The sequence below is a fragment of the Gopherus evgoodei genome, chromosome 1, assembly GCF_007399415.2.
Source record: "Gopherus evgoodei ecotype Sinaloan lineage chromosome 1, rGopEvg1_v1.p, whole genome shotgun sequence".
NCBI classification, from domain to species: Eukaryota; Metazoa; Chordata; order Testudines; family Testudinidae; genus Gopherus; species Gopherus evgoodei.
In genome coordinates this window covers 302,866,592-302,885,902 of record NC_044322.1, presented here as the reverse complement: position 1 = coordinate 302,885,902, position 19,311 = coordinate 302,866,592, and the positions used below count along the sequence as shown (strand labels likewise).

Here is a 19,311-nt window from a genome sequence, read left to right as displayed (position 1 = left end):
AAGTGTGCCCACGCACGCACACATGCATGCTGAAGCCAGTTCCCTTGGTTCACTGGATCTCTCCTCCCATCTACAGCAATACCTGGGCTGCCAGTGCTGGGAGGGGACAGGATGGCATAATGGGGGAGTCCCAGCTGCTGCTGGAGACCGTTCCGGCACCACCTGCTGCAGCGATGTCCCTGCTCTGGTGCCACAGCGGTTGCCTCCCTGCTGGGGCTGCTGCTGCCCAGGGAATGCCACATGCTGGGCTCCTGCTACCCCCCGCCCATTCCCGTATCCCCTTTTCTTCCTCCTCTCCCTTCATCTCCCCTTCTCCTCACTCCACCTGCTTTGCTCTGCCCCCTCTCCTCCCTGCAGGCATCAGGGTTGTAGAGGAAACAGCAGGCACTAGGATCCAGGAGGCAGTGTCCAGCTGCTGAGGCAGGATCTAGAGTGCAGAGGAAAAGCTGCTCAGTCAGCTCCCCGTGAGCTGAAACATGCCAGGGAGGTGGGTTGGGGGGTGCCTATTTTTCCAGGACCCTGCAATTGGCTGGGGCCCCTGGGGACAGGCCCCGCTCGCCCAGTGGCTAATCCGCCACTGACCACTGTTCTCCTTCCAGCTACATGCTCTCTTACTCTTGCTTGGAAATTACAGGGCAGGGATGTATAGCAGCTTCTTAGACACATTTATCTTGCATTAGCTTATGCTAAAAATTATATATCTTTTGATTGTATCCTTCTTCCCTCTATCCCCCTTTGCAGTCATTTGTCAGCTTAGATTGTAAATTCTGTGTGGCAGGGACTATGGCTTCGTGTGTGTCTGCACAGCACCTAACTCAGGGGGGCCCTGGTGCTGCTTCAGGCTTCTAGGAACTGCTGCAATACAAGTAATAGAAATAGCGCTTAAACTTCAAAAGAGAAGAAAGCTTTCTGCTGTAGTATTTTTTATGAATGCTAGTTCAGTTTTATTGGGTTTTGTAGAGTTATAGCTTTACATCCTTTATGGATACCTGGGACCAATAGCAACAATTTGGTGAACACTGGCTTTTTCAGGTGATCAGGGTCTGTCTAGTTTGAAATCTTTGGGGTTTTTAAATAGCTTTTCAACAGTTTACACTTTGGGGAGTTGCAGTCCTGTTTACTTGTAACAAAAGAGGAAAAAATAGTTTGTGCTGCAGTGGTAAACAGCCTCAGGTTGTTAAGAAACAAATCTATGAAGCAAGCAGAGGGAAGGCACAACAGGAAAAATGAAACATGAGGAAAATATAAAGAGCGGAGACTAACATTTCTCTCTCCTTTCCCCTCACAAACAAATATACCAGCTTCTCTGTCATCCAATGGGATGTATCCATCTAAAGAATAGTGAACAGAGTATTAGAAGTGGGGAACCCCCTTCCTCAGAAATTATGCTCTTTTAGAAAGTGTGAAATTGAGTGTTTTTATTTTTCTATCGTCTATTTACCAGTGCAACAATGTTGGAGAATGTTGTATTTCTAAGTGGCTGCAATGGAAGATCTCTGGTAAAGTACATATGAGGCATGATATAGGCAGCTTCTTTCACACCTTGGCCTACAGAAATTGCTGTCTGATGCCAAGGTCTCCAAAATAGCTGAGAGTTTTCTCAGCAGATTACTTTTAATAAATTAGGAGTGCTATGTTGTGAATTTCTTATGAGCCAAGCCTAGGTAAAATAATATCTACAGGAAACAAAGTTCCGATTGAGGCTAGTGGCAGTTTTGCCTGAGAAATGAGCACAGGACTGGAATTTGAATGATGTAAATGCAGACATTAGGAACTAGATATTAGTCTTATTCTTTGAATTACAGTTTGCTAGATGCTGTTCACATCCACGCAGGTGGGCACAGTCTCTGCACTAAGGAGTTGACAAAACTGAAAGGCGATATTATGCAATCAGTTTTTACAGAAGCCAGTTGACTTCATTGACAAATTCTGCATGCAAATCAATGGTATCTTATGGCCCTAAGGAGTGCATCTGTTAAATTGGTATACATTTGCAGTATAAGTTATTCTAACAGACTGATCAGTGATTAAATGGAGAACGCTCTGCCAACAGCCCCCTGTATACTAATGCGGGCTTCAGCTCTTGTGTCTCCACTGACCACATCTGTGGTGGTGTAGCCTGGGAAGACAGGTGATCTCTCAGAGAAGTAACAAAATCCTGATTAATTTACACTTAAAATCACTACAGAGATGATGGTCTTCTTTTCTCTCCCTCCCACCTACTTCCAAATTCTCTCATGAGAGTCAAAGGAAGTATTTCAGCCTTAGTGCTAAAACTTGGCAAATATTAAGCATTTCACCTTGCTTGTGTGACTGTGTCATGTAATAGATACAATTGCTGTATAGGGGCATAAGATCATTGACTGAAAGCAAGCCAGACCCTTTGTTCATCTTGCTGTATAAAGTTCTTTTTAACACTTTCAGAGTCTATTATCTAACCTTAGCAACACAGCTATGTCTTTGCTAACTGAATGTTTGCCTTAAAGAGCCTTTTGCAACAATAACCACTAGATGGTGCTCTCCTATTTAGATAATAGTAAAAACAGTATTAACTAAGTCATCCAGTAAGCGCATGTTGGAGACCCCTACTCTTGGGGCACCCAGCTTTTTAATTGTAGAATACATCTTTGTTCTATGCCTGACCTGCAGAGTGACATCACTGCCTTTCTTCCTGTTGCACTGTAGCTGCCTGACTCACAGGCTTTGACACAAGCCAGATGGCTGCGATTGGTAGGCGCACAGGCTGCCTGGTACTGCAGTTGATGAAACAGAATAGGAAGACGTTTTATGATCAGTTGCGGGAGCACAATAAGACTGCAGCTTTGCTAGGTAATTACATTTTCACTGCACACTTTACTTCTCACAGTGAAGGTCACTAGAAAAAATACATTTTTATTTGTACTGTTTATTATGTATAGATCTTTGATCTTTTATTAGTCAATCGTCTGCTCTGGAGGATTTTTTTTAACCAGTTCTGCAGTCACTCGTGAAAATGACATGTTTATTTATGTTTAATGGTTCTTTTGAGCTGTTCGCTGTGTGGCACTTACCTTCTTTCTCTCTTTTGTCTCCATTTAGTAACATAAAAATGTTTTGGTTTTGTAGTGAGTTTAGTTTGGAAAAGTCAGAGTTCAGGCATGTTAATACAAGCAGATTTCTGTCAGATACACTCCAGAGTGATGTGATAATATATATATATTACTGTTTGTTATGTGTTTGTTCTTCAGGGGTCAGAAGAGACCATGCACAGACTTCTCTTCTGGTTCAGGAAATGTACAAGAGAAACTCATTTCTGGGCATTTCCATTCTGTAACCATTTAAAAAAAAACAAACTTGTCTTGGAAGAGGTTGAGAGTGGTGCATTGTTATTCAAATCATTAACCATGTGGGGCCTAATCTTGCTCCCACTGAAATCAATGAGAACTTCACGATTTACTTCAGTGGGGGTAGGTTTGAGTCCCCAGTGTCAGTTACTGCAATAATCTTTGAAGCAGACTTCAGCTATGAATGGCTATCCTATGAGGCAGCTGTATTTCATCCTTCCTATTGTGAGGTAAACAAAACCATCACCATAGACACATGTTGCATCTTATAAAATAAAAAATCCTCACTGCCATATCCCTCTCTTCTATATTAGTGCCAGCTGGAAAATTGCTTAAATGTATCCCTTGGAGAATTTAAGATATAAATTATCTTTATTTAAAGAAATGATTATCCCGTTATTTTTCCTGATAACTGGAAAGTTATTTGTTAAAATAAAGTTTGGCTTTGTTTAACCAACCAGCCAACTGAACAGTTTTTCATAATGGTTGGTTTCCAGCGTTCACCACATAGCCATGTGTTTTCAGTAAATTTTTAATTGCAAATTTGGTTTGCCCTGCATTGCACAAAATTAAGATTTCCCCCCTGCCTGATAACATAAAGAGCTGCAGCATTGTATGCCATGTATTCTAATTAACAAACATAAACAAGCTTAAAGCAGAAGGCAAAAAGGGGCTAAACCAACTAATAAATGTGCATTCAGAATTTCTTAGTCCTATGTTTTCTTTTCAGACAGAATCATAATTATCAATTTTGCTATGAATGTACCTAACATTTTTGATGTTTTCATCTTTTTTTTTCTTTTTTGTTTTTTTCCCCTACTCAGCTCTTGCCCCTGTTCTTTGCCTCTGATTTTGTTGGTGAGGATATCACAGTGATGTCTGCATTCAACCTGCTGCATTTGGTGACAAAGAGCCAGCCAGTGGCCCTGCGAGCCTGTGGGCTTCCCTCAGGTTGAATGGGTGCTGCTTGTTGTGTCATGCACATTGAGGGCCTTTTTAGGAATGGGTGTCTCTGCTGCAGGAAATGTTACACTGTGGTTTACTAAATTTAGTTCTAATTTATTAGTGTTCTCTGTTGAAGCCGGAAGTTTGTTATAAATCACTGCTTTTCTTTTAGTGTGTTCATAGCCTAGATTTCAGAATGCTTTGGAAACATTATCCAGCTTCCTTGCCCAATATGATATGATATATATCTCAAATTTGATAGCATCTTCCTGTCCCCGACACAGACTATGCAGTTAGCCTGAAAATCACAGTTATATTACATATTGCACACGGTTTTAATAAGAAATTGCTTAGCAGCATTTAATATATGAAATATTATTATTTAATAAGTGTCATAGGAAAATGTTTTCAAAATACTGTTCAAGTGCACTTACATCTTCTTCAGCATTTATTCCTTTGTGTGTGTGAAATTTTTATTGTAAATTTACTTTTAATGATAGTGCACACAAAGATTCATGCAGGAAGTGATGTGAACTGTAATGTAACTTTCTTCCCCTCACAATGTGTACTTTATTTATGTGATCCTATAGTTCAATCAAACAAAAATGCTCCATCACAGCTGCTCTTATTTAGAAATAACATTCACCTTTAAAAAAATGCAGAGAGGAATAACCACACTTCATGTGTAATGCCCCCTCCTGCATTTGGATTTGCAAAGGCGGCCATTGGGGCATAAGGGCCCATCCATGTGAATCTGACTGCAGGACCTTAGTCTAAATGTTTAATATCAACATTTAAACAGTAACATATGTAATATCTTTATAAGATATTACAAATCTGACTATTTGACAGGAAATGACAACTTCAGTGGATTAGTTTTTAGAATTCAAAGGCTATCTGGAATTAGTTTTTATTTTGACTTTTTTAAAAATTAAGATGCAGCTGTAAATAATCACTGATTGAAACACCAAGTAATGTTCCAATTTGGGTATTTGTTATGCATCCATCCCTACTGGGTATAGGCACAAAATACAACAATTAAAGCATCATTTCTGTTTGCTAATATCATTTCAGAGAAGCATATAGTATATGGAAGGAGTGTCAAACACTTTCGTGATAGGACACAACATTTAAGCTTAATTGATTTTTCTAGAGCTGATTATAATTTTATTTTAACTATCAAAACTGAGCCCCAGTTTTGTGGCATAAGGGTCTATTTTCCTTTCCATAATTCCCAGTAACCTAAACAGAAGTTACAAGTGAACCTTGATAAGGAGACAATAAACCCCATTGTGTCAGCCTGATCTTTGCTTCCAATTATATGTGCTGCCGATCCAGGTTTCAAATTCTGAAAACAGAGGACAAGCAAATTTCCTAACTTATTATGCACCTTTGATGTGAGTGCACACTGGTGAGACCTGCCTTAAAATGAGGCATTTACAGCTTTCCTGTTCGTTTTGTGCCTATTCTAACAAGCAGATCTCAAAGCTGGTCTGTTAGGAACAGAATCCGATATTTCTAGTGCATATCTGCTCATGAAGCATCCCATTAACCATTTTGTCACCTGTGTCACTGACGTAATCCAATATTCACATGTTTTGTTATAACTTTTATATCTCTGCAATTTATTTGTTTGTATGATCTATAGCTACCCAAACTTTAACAGATTAGTTACACTGACTACTTCATAGATGTATATTATAAAACAAAACTCATCCACTATAGCAGAGTAATATATAACTGCATATTTCATGTGTTCTAAGAGGAAACTAAATTTCCTAGACACTTATAAATTAATGTTGGCTAATTTTGTATTCAATTTGTTTATGTGTAGTAGAGGTGGGGAACAGAACTAAATGGTGAAGGGTGCATCATATAAATGCAAGAATAAGTCCTAAAAGCAACATTTGCATAAATGCCACAGTCCAACTGGATCTTGAGTTTACCGTCAGAGACAGAGAAGTGCCCTGTTTTCTTTGAAAGTACAAGCATTTTATGAAAATTATTTTCTCACCCTCCCCCCACATCATATTCTGCACAAAATGTATAATGTACTCCTGGTTCACTTCATGCTGTGAGCACCTCAGGTCTCAAGATATGCAGGATTAGGTCTACTTTTAGTTGGATAGAAACTTTCAAAGAAAATCCAGGTGGTACAAGAAGTGGTTTAGGAGGCATAATTTCACATGAGTCACTTAATGAACCAATGCCACCAAATGACTTTAGGGAGCAGTGTGCTGAAAGAGGTTCCATCTTTCAAATGAGGCATAAAACCAAGGCTCTAGTCAGTTGTGGCAGTTAAACTGTCTTGTAATTGGTAAACTGGGATTACTCGCATCAGTAAAGTTCCACACATACAATATTTGCTGGATTGGGCACAATAATATAATTTTTATATCGGTTTTAATTTTCTGGGTGACACCTAGAATCAGCTGTTGCCTTTTATGAATAAGTGCTTCAGTCCAAATATCCTCTATATACTGCCCCTAAACTTTGCTTGTGGTGTAAAAAGGAGTTCATATATTCTGTCATTTATAGATTAGGACCAATGACAGCTTTTTTGCTTTTCAAAACAAATACATTCAATTTCATTTCAGAATAGAACATGCATTAATTTTCAGAACTATCTGCTTTTTATTTCAAGTAATGCTTCCCGATCCAGAAATCTTCAGTATTTTGTAGCTCTTGTCTTGTCTTCTGACCATTCTGAAGTTTATGGATACGCACTGAGTTATGTTATAAACTGTATGCCTTTCATATCATTATTATTTAATTTGGTGGAAGGTTTGTTTGCATTTTTAAAATCCACATATTAATGCCTGAGGTATAAATGCATTCTTCTAACTATACAAAATAATAGGATTAAACATTTCAATGTATTTTTTAAATCTAACATATAGTGGTGAGCAGGGAAGAAATTGCTACAGTGTACCCCAGTATGCCAAATTTCCAGTAGATGGCACTAATCAGATGTTGTTTTGCCTAAATAGAACAGAATGAAAAGTTTCCACTTTAGAAATCATTCATACATAGGTACATTCTGAGAATTTCGTTTAAAGTGTGTATAAACTATCAGAAGAAAAGCATGAGCATTACGAAAAATGACACAAGTTGGGGCTTATACACAAACTTCCTTCATATAATGTTAGAGGTTTCCTCATTTAACAATTGCAACTCCATTATACTTTGACATGATTTAGAATAAACTGACCCTGTTTGGCCCTGATCCGGTGCACTCCACATCCACTGAAATGTAGGAGGAAGTCAGCATCTCTCAGGATTGGGTTCATAAGGAAATAGATCTGTTTTGAAATCTTTTAAGATAAGAACAAATTTTCCTTTGGCTACTTTAATGCATACCAGCAAGTAACGGATACAAACCGTAATTATGCATATTCCATATACATATGTTTTCTGTAGCAGACCACCAAGTTATAAAGAAAAATCTTACTTTGCTTTGCTGTGTCTTTGAATTATTATGGGCTCTCATTCCTTTTAAAAAGTGTCCTTTCTTTTTTTAACACTTTGAATGTTATGCTGCTTGCATCACATTTTTTTGCATGAGATAGAGATCTGTTTTTCTGCTATTGTAGATCAAGAAAGATTACAGTATTTGTAAAAATTAAGTAAAACTAATGATAAACTCTAGAGAGTTTGGGTATGCTTACGTGCACATTTTCTAATAGGTATATGAAATAATAAAGTCTTAAATGATAATTAAGTTGTTGTGCAGTGTTTAATTACTAGAATGAATAAGAGTACTGGCAAACTACATTTTTCTAGGATATGGTTGTATTACAATACATCTGTATGAAAGGGTGCTGGGCATATGGTGTAAGTCACTACATATATTTATTTAATAAAAGAATGGTTTTTTTCATAACACCTTTTATTAAATCTCAATTGTAAATTGAAAATATAAGTAAAGTATACTGAATATATAATGAATAGTTACAATTTCAAAATTGAACTGTTTGCAGTAATCCATTAACACACAAGTCTACATGTAGGGGCAGCTCTTGCAAACACTTGCAAACATGAGTAATTCACGTGTATAAACCACGTGAACTCTGAGGCTACTCGTGTCAGTTAAATTAACTCTCACGCACAGTTTTTGCAAAATCTGGCTTTTACAATGGAAGTTCTGAAAACGAGTCAACCATGTCCCCCTTCTTCCACCTATGCGTCCACCAAAATTGTAATCACTATTAAATTTTATACAGATTGTGTATGTATTATGTAACTTAAATATTTCTAAATGTATATATGTTGTGTGTGTATATGTGTACATAGTATTTTCATATATGCTCTAACTTTCCCATAGTTTCTCTTAGTGTGTTACCAAGGATATAATATAGCCAGATGTATCTTCATATGGTTTGAAAAAAATATACTGATGAAAAAGATAATATATACTAACTCTAGCAACACCCACTAATACTTCTATGGTTAAGTGCCTGTCAGTGTTTTCATTATAAATCCCTGTTTTGTGAGCAGGGGCGGCTTTAGCCATTTCGCCGCCCCAAGCATGGTGGCACGCCGCGGGGGGCGCTATGCCGGTCGCCAGTCCCGCACTCCGGTGGACCTCTTGCAGACGTGCCTGTGGATGCTCCACCGAAGCCGCGGGACCAGTGGACCCTCTGCAGGCACGCCTGCGGGAGGTCCACTGGAGCTGCCTGCCGCCCGACCGGCAGAGCGCCCCCCGCAGCATGCCGCCCCAAGCACGCGCTTGGTGTGCTGGGGCCTGGAGCCGGCCCTGTTTGTGAGATTTATAACTTGAATGTAAAAACTTGCTCTTAGCTTAAATTTGTCATACATGGTCTCAGATACATGTGCTTTTGTCCCCTCTGCGGACAATATTTTAAAAGAGAGAGAGAGAAGCAAATTCACTGTTTTTTGAAGAGTTAAATAAATGAAATTTATGCTTCTGTAATCAAAATACGGTTTTTATCTGAAATAAAATTTTTCATGTTGCTAGTTCTTTAGTTTGCCAGGATGTAGAGAATTACTCAGCTAATGCTTGTATAGAGTGTTGAAGATAAGTACTATGTAAGTGCCACAATAAATAGTAAGTTAATGTATTTATATATACTTAACATGAAAATGGTGCTTACAGTTGTCACTTATAGAGACTCAGTACCTTTCTTCAAGGTTTTTATTGTGCATATCCTAGCGACGTCACAATACCATCCTGTTGTAACTGAATACGGTATGTTGTTGTCATATCTATATAATGGCTCTAAGGAAGGAAGACACACTATTTGAGGTAAAAAATCACCTTTGTAAAGGTACTTGAATGGAAATTTACTCAGATATTTTGGTCACTTAGGAAAATAATGTATTGTTTACAGCTATTTAAATCTGTATTTGTTTAAATATTGTACATTTGTATATGTGCAATGTAAAAGGTTTTGTTCAATATTATTTATTCTTTAGTATCAAAGAGGGAATTAAATGTATTCATAAAATTGGTTGCTTTGAGTAACAGTCATATCATGCCTTATACCTGAAAAAATCAGGAATGTGTATAAAAGGCTGAAATTCCTTCCGTAGCCTCCTCTTCTCTGCCCCATATTAGAGCAGTAACCAACAGGGTATGCTTTCCACATGAGTTACACAATATAGGCACATCATGTTAAGTCACTAGTGTCCACCTCTCTTTTTTCAGTTGGACCCATGCAAGAAATTGGTGGACAGGCAGTCCTGATTCCTCCAATGCTATGTCCAGGCCTGTGCTTCCATCCTTGCAAACAAAGAGCCACTTCCACAGCTGTTGCATTAGAGATCCCAGTGGGAGCAGAGTGGCAATGCGATGATGACTTTTAAGAACCCACCCAATCGCATGGGGTTCCCAGACTTTTTACTGGTGCAATCACATTTTAATGAAGTATTTTCTGCTGGAACTCCAGAAGAGCAAAATGATATCCTCCGCACAATGTGACCTTGCACACACTGTGCTGCATGGAGGATGCCATTTTGCTCTTTAAAATGTGACCTCATGCATATGGTGTGTATAAGATCACTCTGTGCAGAGGATGCCATTTTGCTGTACAAAATGGCATCCTGCATGCAAGGTCACGGTGCATGATCACCATACATGCTAGATCACACTGTGCAGAGCAAAATGACATGCTCTGTACATTAGGGATTGCTGCAACCCCACAGTTTGGGAACTGCTGCAGTAGCATGTTTGCAGGGCAAGCATGGAGTAGTTTTGGGATCTCAGAACTTTCTTAGCCCACATTATTCCACTTCCATGCTCCACACCACCCTGGCTGAGGTAGGTTGCCCCTTCCTCTGAGCTTGGGAAACGCTAGGGTAATTTAAAGATGGATTTTAAGAAATTATCATGTTCTTGTTTAACTGTTGTTTATAAATAGCCCTATAGGCCTGAGTAATTCCCCAAGGACAACAAAGAAGCCATTCCTGGTCTAAAGAGTTTGTAATCCAGGTTAGAGAGGATATGATGCAGAGGGAGATGACATCGAGCAAGAAGAAAGGAGGCTTACACAAAATACGGTTTCTTGTTCCTTCAAATTTATCTATCATGTTAGTTTCCCACTTTAAAAAAAAATCTAGATATTATTAGGTTGACCAGGGAAAACAGGAGACTGTTGGAGAGGGTGTGATGAGCAGTAGGTTTCAAGGAAGCGTTTGACAGAGGGTGTATTACATACAGTATCAGGGTAGTGAGCAGCATGGGATAATGCCCAGATGTGTTGTGGGGGAAGGATATACAGAATTAGCAGAGTGGGAGAGAAGAGAGAAGATGCTAGCTGGGCAAGAGTTGCATAGACACTTAAGGTGGTGGTAATGCATTTGGAGTTGATGTAGGTGGTGGTCTGGATACACTGAAGGGACTTCCAAAGGGAAAGGGTGTCTCCCATGAGTTTGATGGCAGCTTTTTGAACAGACCTGCGGTGGTACAAAGAGTGAGTCAGATAAGCAAGGAAGGGGAATGTTGCCATAGCATAGATGCGACATGGACAGGCGTGGATGGAGATTTTGGCACTAAGAATGGAGAGGAAGAAATCTATGGTAGAGAAGTGTTGTCTAACTTGCGGCCCTCTAGGGAGACTGTTAAAGCACCTTAAACAGAAAATTTGCTTTTGATTACCAGTTGAAAACGTGCTCTATCTGCCATGCCTTGGGATGTAAAAAAGGAAGTGCTAGAATCGAGTCCATCATTAGGAAGTGTCTGGGCATCGCTGCTCTTGCTGCCTCCGGAGCAGCTGTGATGTGACCAAGGAGTGCTCTGAGCAGCCGTTGTTCTTTTCCTGCTGCATTTATTCAATAGCTCCCCTTTGGTTACCTGCTGTGTTGCAGGCAAGAAAGACGGAGTAGCTCTGGCTACTCCATTGCAAAGTATCCTGCTGAGCTTTGGGAACACCATGGAGAGCACAGCAGGATAGGAGCTCAGCTGGGTCTTCCTGAGCCTGTGGGAATAGCTAGCGAAGGACGGGCTCCCTCCTCCACATAGCTGTGTAGGGGAGAGGGAAAAGAGAAGCTGAGAACCAATAACCACTTATGGATCCTTGTTTTTCTGCCTTAGCCCTGGTGCAGGTTAGAGCATTTTGGGGGCTAATTTCTGCCAGCTGGCAATAGTCCCTTAGGCACCAAATCTATACTGGGGATAGCTGAAGCACAGTATGCTCCAGCCTGTCCTCTTGTCCTCAGTACATCTCTCTGTGCTGATGGTTGTAGGCGTAGGAGCCAGCTGTGCCTGCTAGGAACTCTTAAACACTAGGGCACTTGCAGGTAGTTTCAGCTCTAAGCAACACAGAAGGACACAAATGGAGCAGAGATGTGCCCCAAAATATTGATTGTGGCACTTTGGCCTTTTGAAGTACAGTGTTCTATCCTCAGACTGAAAAGGTGGCACATCGCTATTGCCGAGGAAGTTACCAGGAGGATTTAGCAAGAGCCTGAATAACTATAGGTTGCACACCACTGTAGTAACTGCTGGCAAATGCTGACTTTTTAATTGTTTCTACTGCAGGTTAGACCTTTATTAAAGCTGTGGGAATATACATATTTTTATGGCTTACTGAAATATTTTTGAACGCACAAGATAGCTGAAAAGACAGAGCAATTTGCTATTTTTAAATTTAGCTTAATCCTTATGTTAATAAAATATTTCCGTATGTTATGTCTTCATTTTTATGTATTCCCTGGTGAAAGGTGTTGAAATGACAGCACTGGAATCAGAAGTCTCCTCTCTGGGGAGAAAAAAGATAGTGTAGCATAAGTTTCGCCCCTCTCAACCAACCTGTCTCAATCTTGGCTTGTGTGGTTCACTTGTAAGGATGAAGAGAATAGGTCAGTCTCCATGCTTACTCAGTTCTTAGCCTTTCTGATGAGACCGCCAGCAGAAGTGCCAGTTACAAAGGTGAGGATGGTTTCTTTTACGTGGATGTTACCATTGAGAGCTATGCTGAGAGTATCAACTCATATCACATAGGCCACTGAACAATTATAGCCCAATTCAAACTCAGAACTTAAAGGTAAGAGACTTCATGTCCTATTACCAACCCACCATAGCTACCCCGTCCCAGTTTGTCATTAATTTAGAAGTTTAGTGTCATACTGGTTTTTTTTCCTTCATGAAGGTATATAATTAGGGCTGTTGATTAATCGCAGTTAGCTCACGTGATTAAACTTAAAAATTAATCACAATTAATCAGTTTTAATTGTTAAACAATAGAATATCAGTTGAAATTTTATTGTTTTTCTACATTTGCAAATATATTGATTTCAATTATAACACAATACAAAGTGTACAGTGCTCACTTTATATTTTTATTACAAATAGTTGCACTGTAAAAGTACAATACCATAATGCAATCTCTTTATTATGAAAGAGCAACTTACAAACGTAGATTTTTTTTGTTACATAACTGCACTTAAAAGCAAAACAATGTAAAACTTTAGAGCCTACAAGTTCATTTAGTAGTACTACTTATTCAGCCAATCACTAAGACGCAAGTTTGTTTACATTTGCTGGAGATAATGCTTCTGGCTTCTTATTTATAATGTCACCTGAAAGTGAGAACAGGCGTTCGCATAGCACTTTTTGGCTGGCATTACAAGGCATTTATATGCCATATATGGTAAATATTCGTATGCCCCTTCATGCTTCGGCCACCATTCCAGAGGACGTACTTCCATGCTGATGGCGCTCATTAAGAAAATAATGCATTAATTAAATTTGTGACTGAACTCCTTGGGGGAGAACTGTATATCTCCTGCTCAGTTTTACCTGCATTCTGCCATATATTTCATGTTATAGCAGTCTTGGATGATGACCCAGCATGTGTTGTTCGTGTTAAGAACACTCTCACTGCAGATTTGACAAAATGCGAAGAAGGTACCAATGTGAGATTTCTAAAGATAGCTACATCACTTGACCCAAGTTTTAATAATATGAAGTGCCTTCCATAATCTGAGAGGGATGAGGTGTGGAGCATGCTTTGAGAAGTCTTTAAAAGAGCAGCAGTCCAATGTGAAAACTACAGAACCTGAACCACCAAAAAAGAAAATCAACCTTCTGGTGGCATTTGACTCTGATGATGAAAGTGAACATGCATCAGGGCGAACTGCTTTGGATCTTTATCGAGCAGAACCGCTCATTAGCATGGACACACATCTTCTAGAATGGTGGTTGAAGAATGATGGGGCATCTGATACGTAAATATCTTGTGATGCTGGCTACAATAGTGTCATGAGAATACCTGTACTCACTTTCAGGTGACATTGTAAACAAGAAGCGGGCAGCATTATGTCCTGCATATGTAAACAAGATTGTTTTTCTGAGTGAGTGACCAAAGAAGAAGAATGAATGGACTTGCAGCCTCCAGAGTTTTGCATTGTTTTATTTTTGAATGCAGTTAGTTATTTTTTTGTACATAATTCTACATTTGTAAGATCAACTTTCATGATAGAGATTGTATTATAGTACTTGTATGAGGTGAATTGAAAATACTATTTTTGGTTTTTATAGCACAGATATTTGTAATAAAAATAAATATAAAGTGAGCACTGTATACTTTGTGTTCTATTATAATTCAAATCAATATATTTGAAAATGTAGAAAACTTCCAAAAATATTTATATAAATGTTAGTCTATTATTGTTTAACCGTGCAATTAATCATGTGATTAATTTTTTAATCCTTTGACAGCCTATATATAATATGACAATATTTTTTCTAGTACCTTTTGGAGTTTATCTGTCATGCAAGGACAGTGACCTCATACACATATATCCTTGAAATAGGCTGATCTATAATATCTCCAAATTTTCTAAGTACCAGGATTGCTCAGTTTTACTGAAGGTGCTTCCATTTAGAAAACGCTAGGCCACCTTAATCATAGTAATCCTAAAAAGAATAGATGGAAAAGCCCTATAAGGTAGTTATAGTCACCTGCCAGCCTGTGCAAGATTGTTGCTTGATTGCCTTGCCCAGTCTATGTATAAATCTGTGACTGTGATTTTGAAAGGATGTAATACCAAGCTTAAGTGACTAGTGGTGATATTTCAGCAGTGCACAGGACACAGATGCCTCCAATAAGGAAGTAAAGGGGCCATCCCATGGAGATGATATACAAGCTGTTTTTCCCATCTGAAAAACACTTCCATTTTTTTAAAAATGTTTTTTACATTTCAAAAACACCTCTGTATTTCTTCTCCATGGGATGAGTCGTTTCTCACAGGCTCTGTTCAGCAACATAGCCACCATTATTCCACTGGCAGTTTTATGGAACTAAAGGGGAAAATGCTAGACATGAGATGAACCAGGCATCCACATCTCCCAGTGACTCTAGCACTAAAGGGTGAGGAGATAAAAAGAAAACAATTGGTTCCAATACCAATGTCTTGCTTAAAACGAGAGTGTACAAAAATGCGATTTTTTGTTTTGTTTTGTTTTGTTTACACTGCTATCAGTCACTGAAATCTTTGGAAGTTTGATTTTTGCACAAGAAACTTATGTTAGAGCTAAAATATCTGGAGCGAGAGATGGCCTATGTGGCTCATCAACAAAACACCATGGTCATGGTTTGCTGCTGATCCATTCAGATTAAAAACAAATTAGACAACTCCAGAGGTACAACTCCATTGTAAGTTTCCCTGGGAGGGATAGCTCAGTGGTTTGAGCAGTGGCCTGCTAAACCCAGGGTTGTGAGTTCAATCCTTGAGGGGGCCACTTAGGGATCTGGGGCAAAAATTGGTCCTGCTAGTGAAGGCAGTGGGCTGGACTCAATGACCTTTCAAGGTCCCTTCCAGTTCTAGGAGATTGGTATATCTCCAATTAAAAAAAAAAAAAAAAAAAAAGTAACAGCAGGCATTCACATGGCACTGTTGTAGCTGGTATTGCAAGATATTAATGTGCCAGATGCGCTAAAGATTCCAGAAGACATGCGTCCATGCTGATGATGGGTTCTGCTCAATAATGATCCAAAGAAGTGCGGACTGAAGCATGTTCATTTTCATCATCTGAGTCAAATGCCCCTAGCAGAAAGTTGATTTTCTTTTTTGGTGGTTCAGGTTCTGTAGTTTTCACATTGGACTGCTGCTCTTTTAAGACTTCTGAAAGTATGCTCCACACCTCGTTCTTCTCAGATTTTGGAAAGCACTTCGGGTTCTTATATTTTGGTTCCAGTGCTGTAGCTATCTTTAGAAATCTCACATTGGCACCGTCTTTGCATGTTGTCAAATCTGCAGTGAAAGTGTTCTTAAAATGAACAACATGTGCTGGGTCATCATCCCAGGACTGCTGTAACTTAAAATATATGGCAGAATGCAGGTAAAACTGAGCAGGAGATATACAGTTCTCCCCCAAGGAGTTCAGTCACAAATTTAATTAATGCATTATTTTCTTAATGAGCGCCGTCAGCACGTCCTCTGGAATGGTGGCCGAAGCATGAAGGGGCATACGAATATTTACCATATCTGGCACATAAATGCTTTGTAATGCCAGCCAGAAAAGTGCCATGCGAATGTCTCTTCTCACTTTCCAGTGACATTGTAAATAAGCTGGCAGCATTATCTCCTATAAAGTTAAACAAACTTGTTTGTCTTAGCTGAACAAGAAGTAGGACTGAGTGGAACTGGAGGCTATCAATTTTAATATTGCTTTGTTTTTGAGTACAGTTATGTAACCAAAAAAAATCTACATTTTTAAGTTGCACTTTCAGATAGAGATTGCACTGCAGCACTTAATGAGGTGAATTGAAAAATACAATTTCTTTTGTTTTGTAAAAAAAAAATAAGTGAGCAGTGTACTAATTCTGTGTTAATTGAAATCAATATGTCTGAAAATGTAGGAAAGCATCCAAAAATTTAATAAAAAATTTCAATTTGGTGTTCTATTTAGCAGTGCGATTAAAACAGCGATTAATCATGATTAATTTTTTTGAGTTAATTGTGACTTAACTGCAATTGATCAACAGCCCTACATTTTAGTGATGATTTGCATGGAGACTGGGAGAACAGGTTTACTGATAAATTGGTTTATGTTGCGTAAGAATCTGATTTCATTTGTTTCCCATTGTTACTGTTCCTGAGAGTGCATGTTTAGTTATCATCTTAAGAAAATGCTGGCAGGTCAAACTAGAACCAAAAGTTAGGTATTATAAATGTTTTAAAACTCAACCAACATAAATGTTTCCATCAATTGTTTTGTAATTCCAATGAAAAATTTCTTCTATAGTGTTCTTTTAAAAACTAAAGCAAACCAACATTCTCCTACACTGGAGCATTCTGCTAAGGCTAAATAAGCATAAAGGGAAACAGACTAAACAAAAATGAAAGTGACCTGCCTATTTTCATTCTTTGAAGATGGAGGGAAATGCAAGTGTCATCTAATAGCATAAATGGTGGAAACTAAATTAGATATTTCGATTTTTAATGAAGTAGAAAGTTTTGTAGTATGAGTAAGGATATTTGATTTTTTTTAAAAAATATAACTCTTAGTCTGGCAGCATTCCTTTCACATCCGTACTAGGTAACTCGCCCCACAGATGTATACCTTCTCCTTTGGAGAAGTAAGGAGATGTATGCTTAGACATAGATCTTGCAGTCTGATCCGCATGAGTAGACCCTTCTGTCCACACAGAATCCCTTTGAAATCAGTGGAGCTCTGCGTAGTCTCGGGGGGCTGTCTATACTGGTCAAATGGCAGAATTGAGACCTATGGTGCTGTATAAAAAATATGATTAAACCCCACTGACACATGCTTGAAAAGTTTTTAATAATAGTGTAGAAAACTGGAAGCCTGATTTATTATACAGTGATGCTGTGCTGGAACATTTGTCTCACTGTATTTAATTCAGGAAGTCTTAATAATATGTACTCATTGCATGCCTATCGTGGCCATTAGTGCGAATGGGACTTACGCACATGCTCAAAGAGGAGAATATATACAGTGCTTTACATGATATTTGAAATGCGAGTTATTTTCAATGCAGTAAGAGAAAGGAAGCAACAAAACAAAAGATAAAATTGTAACAGTTCAAAAGAGTATTAAAGAAGAAAAGCTATGAGTAGGCAATGTTTCAGTACCTGTATGTCATACACTAATCTGGTCCCTCAGGCACAGGGGAGCAGATTAATGACAGTGGCTGGGAGTAATGGCCTGATAGCTTTTGTCACTCTATCTGAAGAAACCTTACTGCTCTTTTTTGTATTTTATTATTATTATTATTATTATTTTATTATTGTTAATTAAATCAAAGGAAATTGCGTATATGTTGGTGTTTGTCTTCATTTATGAACCCCAGATTTGGAAAGCTTCACAAAAATAGGAATTTAGAAACAAGGTGAGGTGCTCAGGTCACTACCAGAAAATGCTTGCAGCTCACTTCTATTTTATGGTGCTGGGCTCCAAGCTGAGGGAACAAGCTGTAAAACAAGAGAAGTGATGGTGAGGATGGTAATTATTTCCAATGTGCTTTGCAATTTTTTCCCCTCAAAAAAGGCCATTTTTGAGATGCAGTAATCGGTAAAACATCCAAAAATGATATTTTATGCATATTTGTTAGCCTAAAAATAGACATTCCTGTTTTATTATTAGTTTCATCTGAAAAAGCCTCTACCTTGTTTTGAAGCCTTGAAAGCCACGTTTCACTTTGGTTAGCACTGCTGCCATTTTTGGCAGCATAAAGGATCTTGAAGTACAGCTGTATGTAAAATGCCTTTATAATGAACAGTAATGAGAATGAAGAGGGAAGGATAAACAGTAAATATTCAACTGGGGCCCGTATCTCTCTGAGTTCCATCCATCTCTCTCTGTAGCCCCTGCCACAGAATTCACTGGAGCTCCATGTAAGGAGCTCACTGCAGAAGCAGGGGCAGGTATAACAAACCAAAACAGGATTTTCGGATGCACTCTTACTATCTTGAGGATACATTTAAAATTTCTCCCGTTTTTTACTTCAAGGAGGCAAAAAATTGGAGTGAAATTTAAGATTTCTTCCCTCCTCATGGTCTCATGAAATGACTGGTCCAAAGTGGATGCCATGCTAATTTTAAAACTGCAGATTATTTTTGTCGTTCACATTGACCTGCAGAGTTTATGAATAAGCAGCACACAAATTTAGACCTGATTTGCCAGGAAGTTAAGAAGCCTTCTAAAGTCTTAGAGACTTTCATGAGAATCCTGTTTCAACCCCATTACTGACCCCTTGTTGAGAGAACTAACACAAGGAAGACAGGCATGGGCTGATGGACAGGTTCATTCTGTTTTCTTTATGAACAGTAAGGTGATTTGATTGGGCTCTTGCTCTGTACTGTTTATTTTTTCATAATCAGTATGGATACCATATTGGTTGCGTTATTAGTTGCTATTTATTGCATAATCACCATAGAAGAAATGATTCATCCATAATTGTTTTCCCGTACTCTCTATATTTCATCTTGCATTTCCCACTGATTCTCCCCCCTACCCCTGCCCCAAGGTAATTTTCTTTAAAGTGCACATAAACAATTGTCTTTAGAAATTATCATATAAGCTTTGCAGTGTGGAGTACAGGCATTATTTTAGTGC

The 19,311-nt window shown here is 38.6% G+C and overlaps 1 protein-coding gene across 8 annotated transcripts in view; it reads left to right on the top strand.

Annotated features, from left to right (window-relative positions):
• The window catches only part of MSRB3 (methionine sulfoxide reductase B3), a 146,057-nt gene that overhangs the window by 34,167 nt on the left and 92,579 nt on the right, over positions 1–19,311 (top strand). For 2 of the 8 annotated variants that reach the window (XM_030548811.1, XM_030548818.1), the window contains exon 2: positions 4,148–4,274. The exons of 2 other annotated variants lie outside the window; for them this stretch is intronic. In XM_030548811.1, coding sequence (XP_030404671.1) covers positions 4,199–4,274 — 76 coding nt within the window. In that variant the 5' untranslated portion in view covers positions 4,148–4,198. Of the gene's footprint in view, positions 1–2,685; positions 2,830–4,147; positions 4,275–19,311 lie in introns of those variants that run through there. 4 more of the 8 variants (XM_030548815.1, XM_030548814.1, XM_030548817.1 and 1 more) reach the window with 3 other exon arrangements.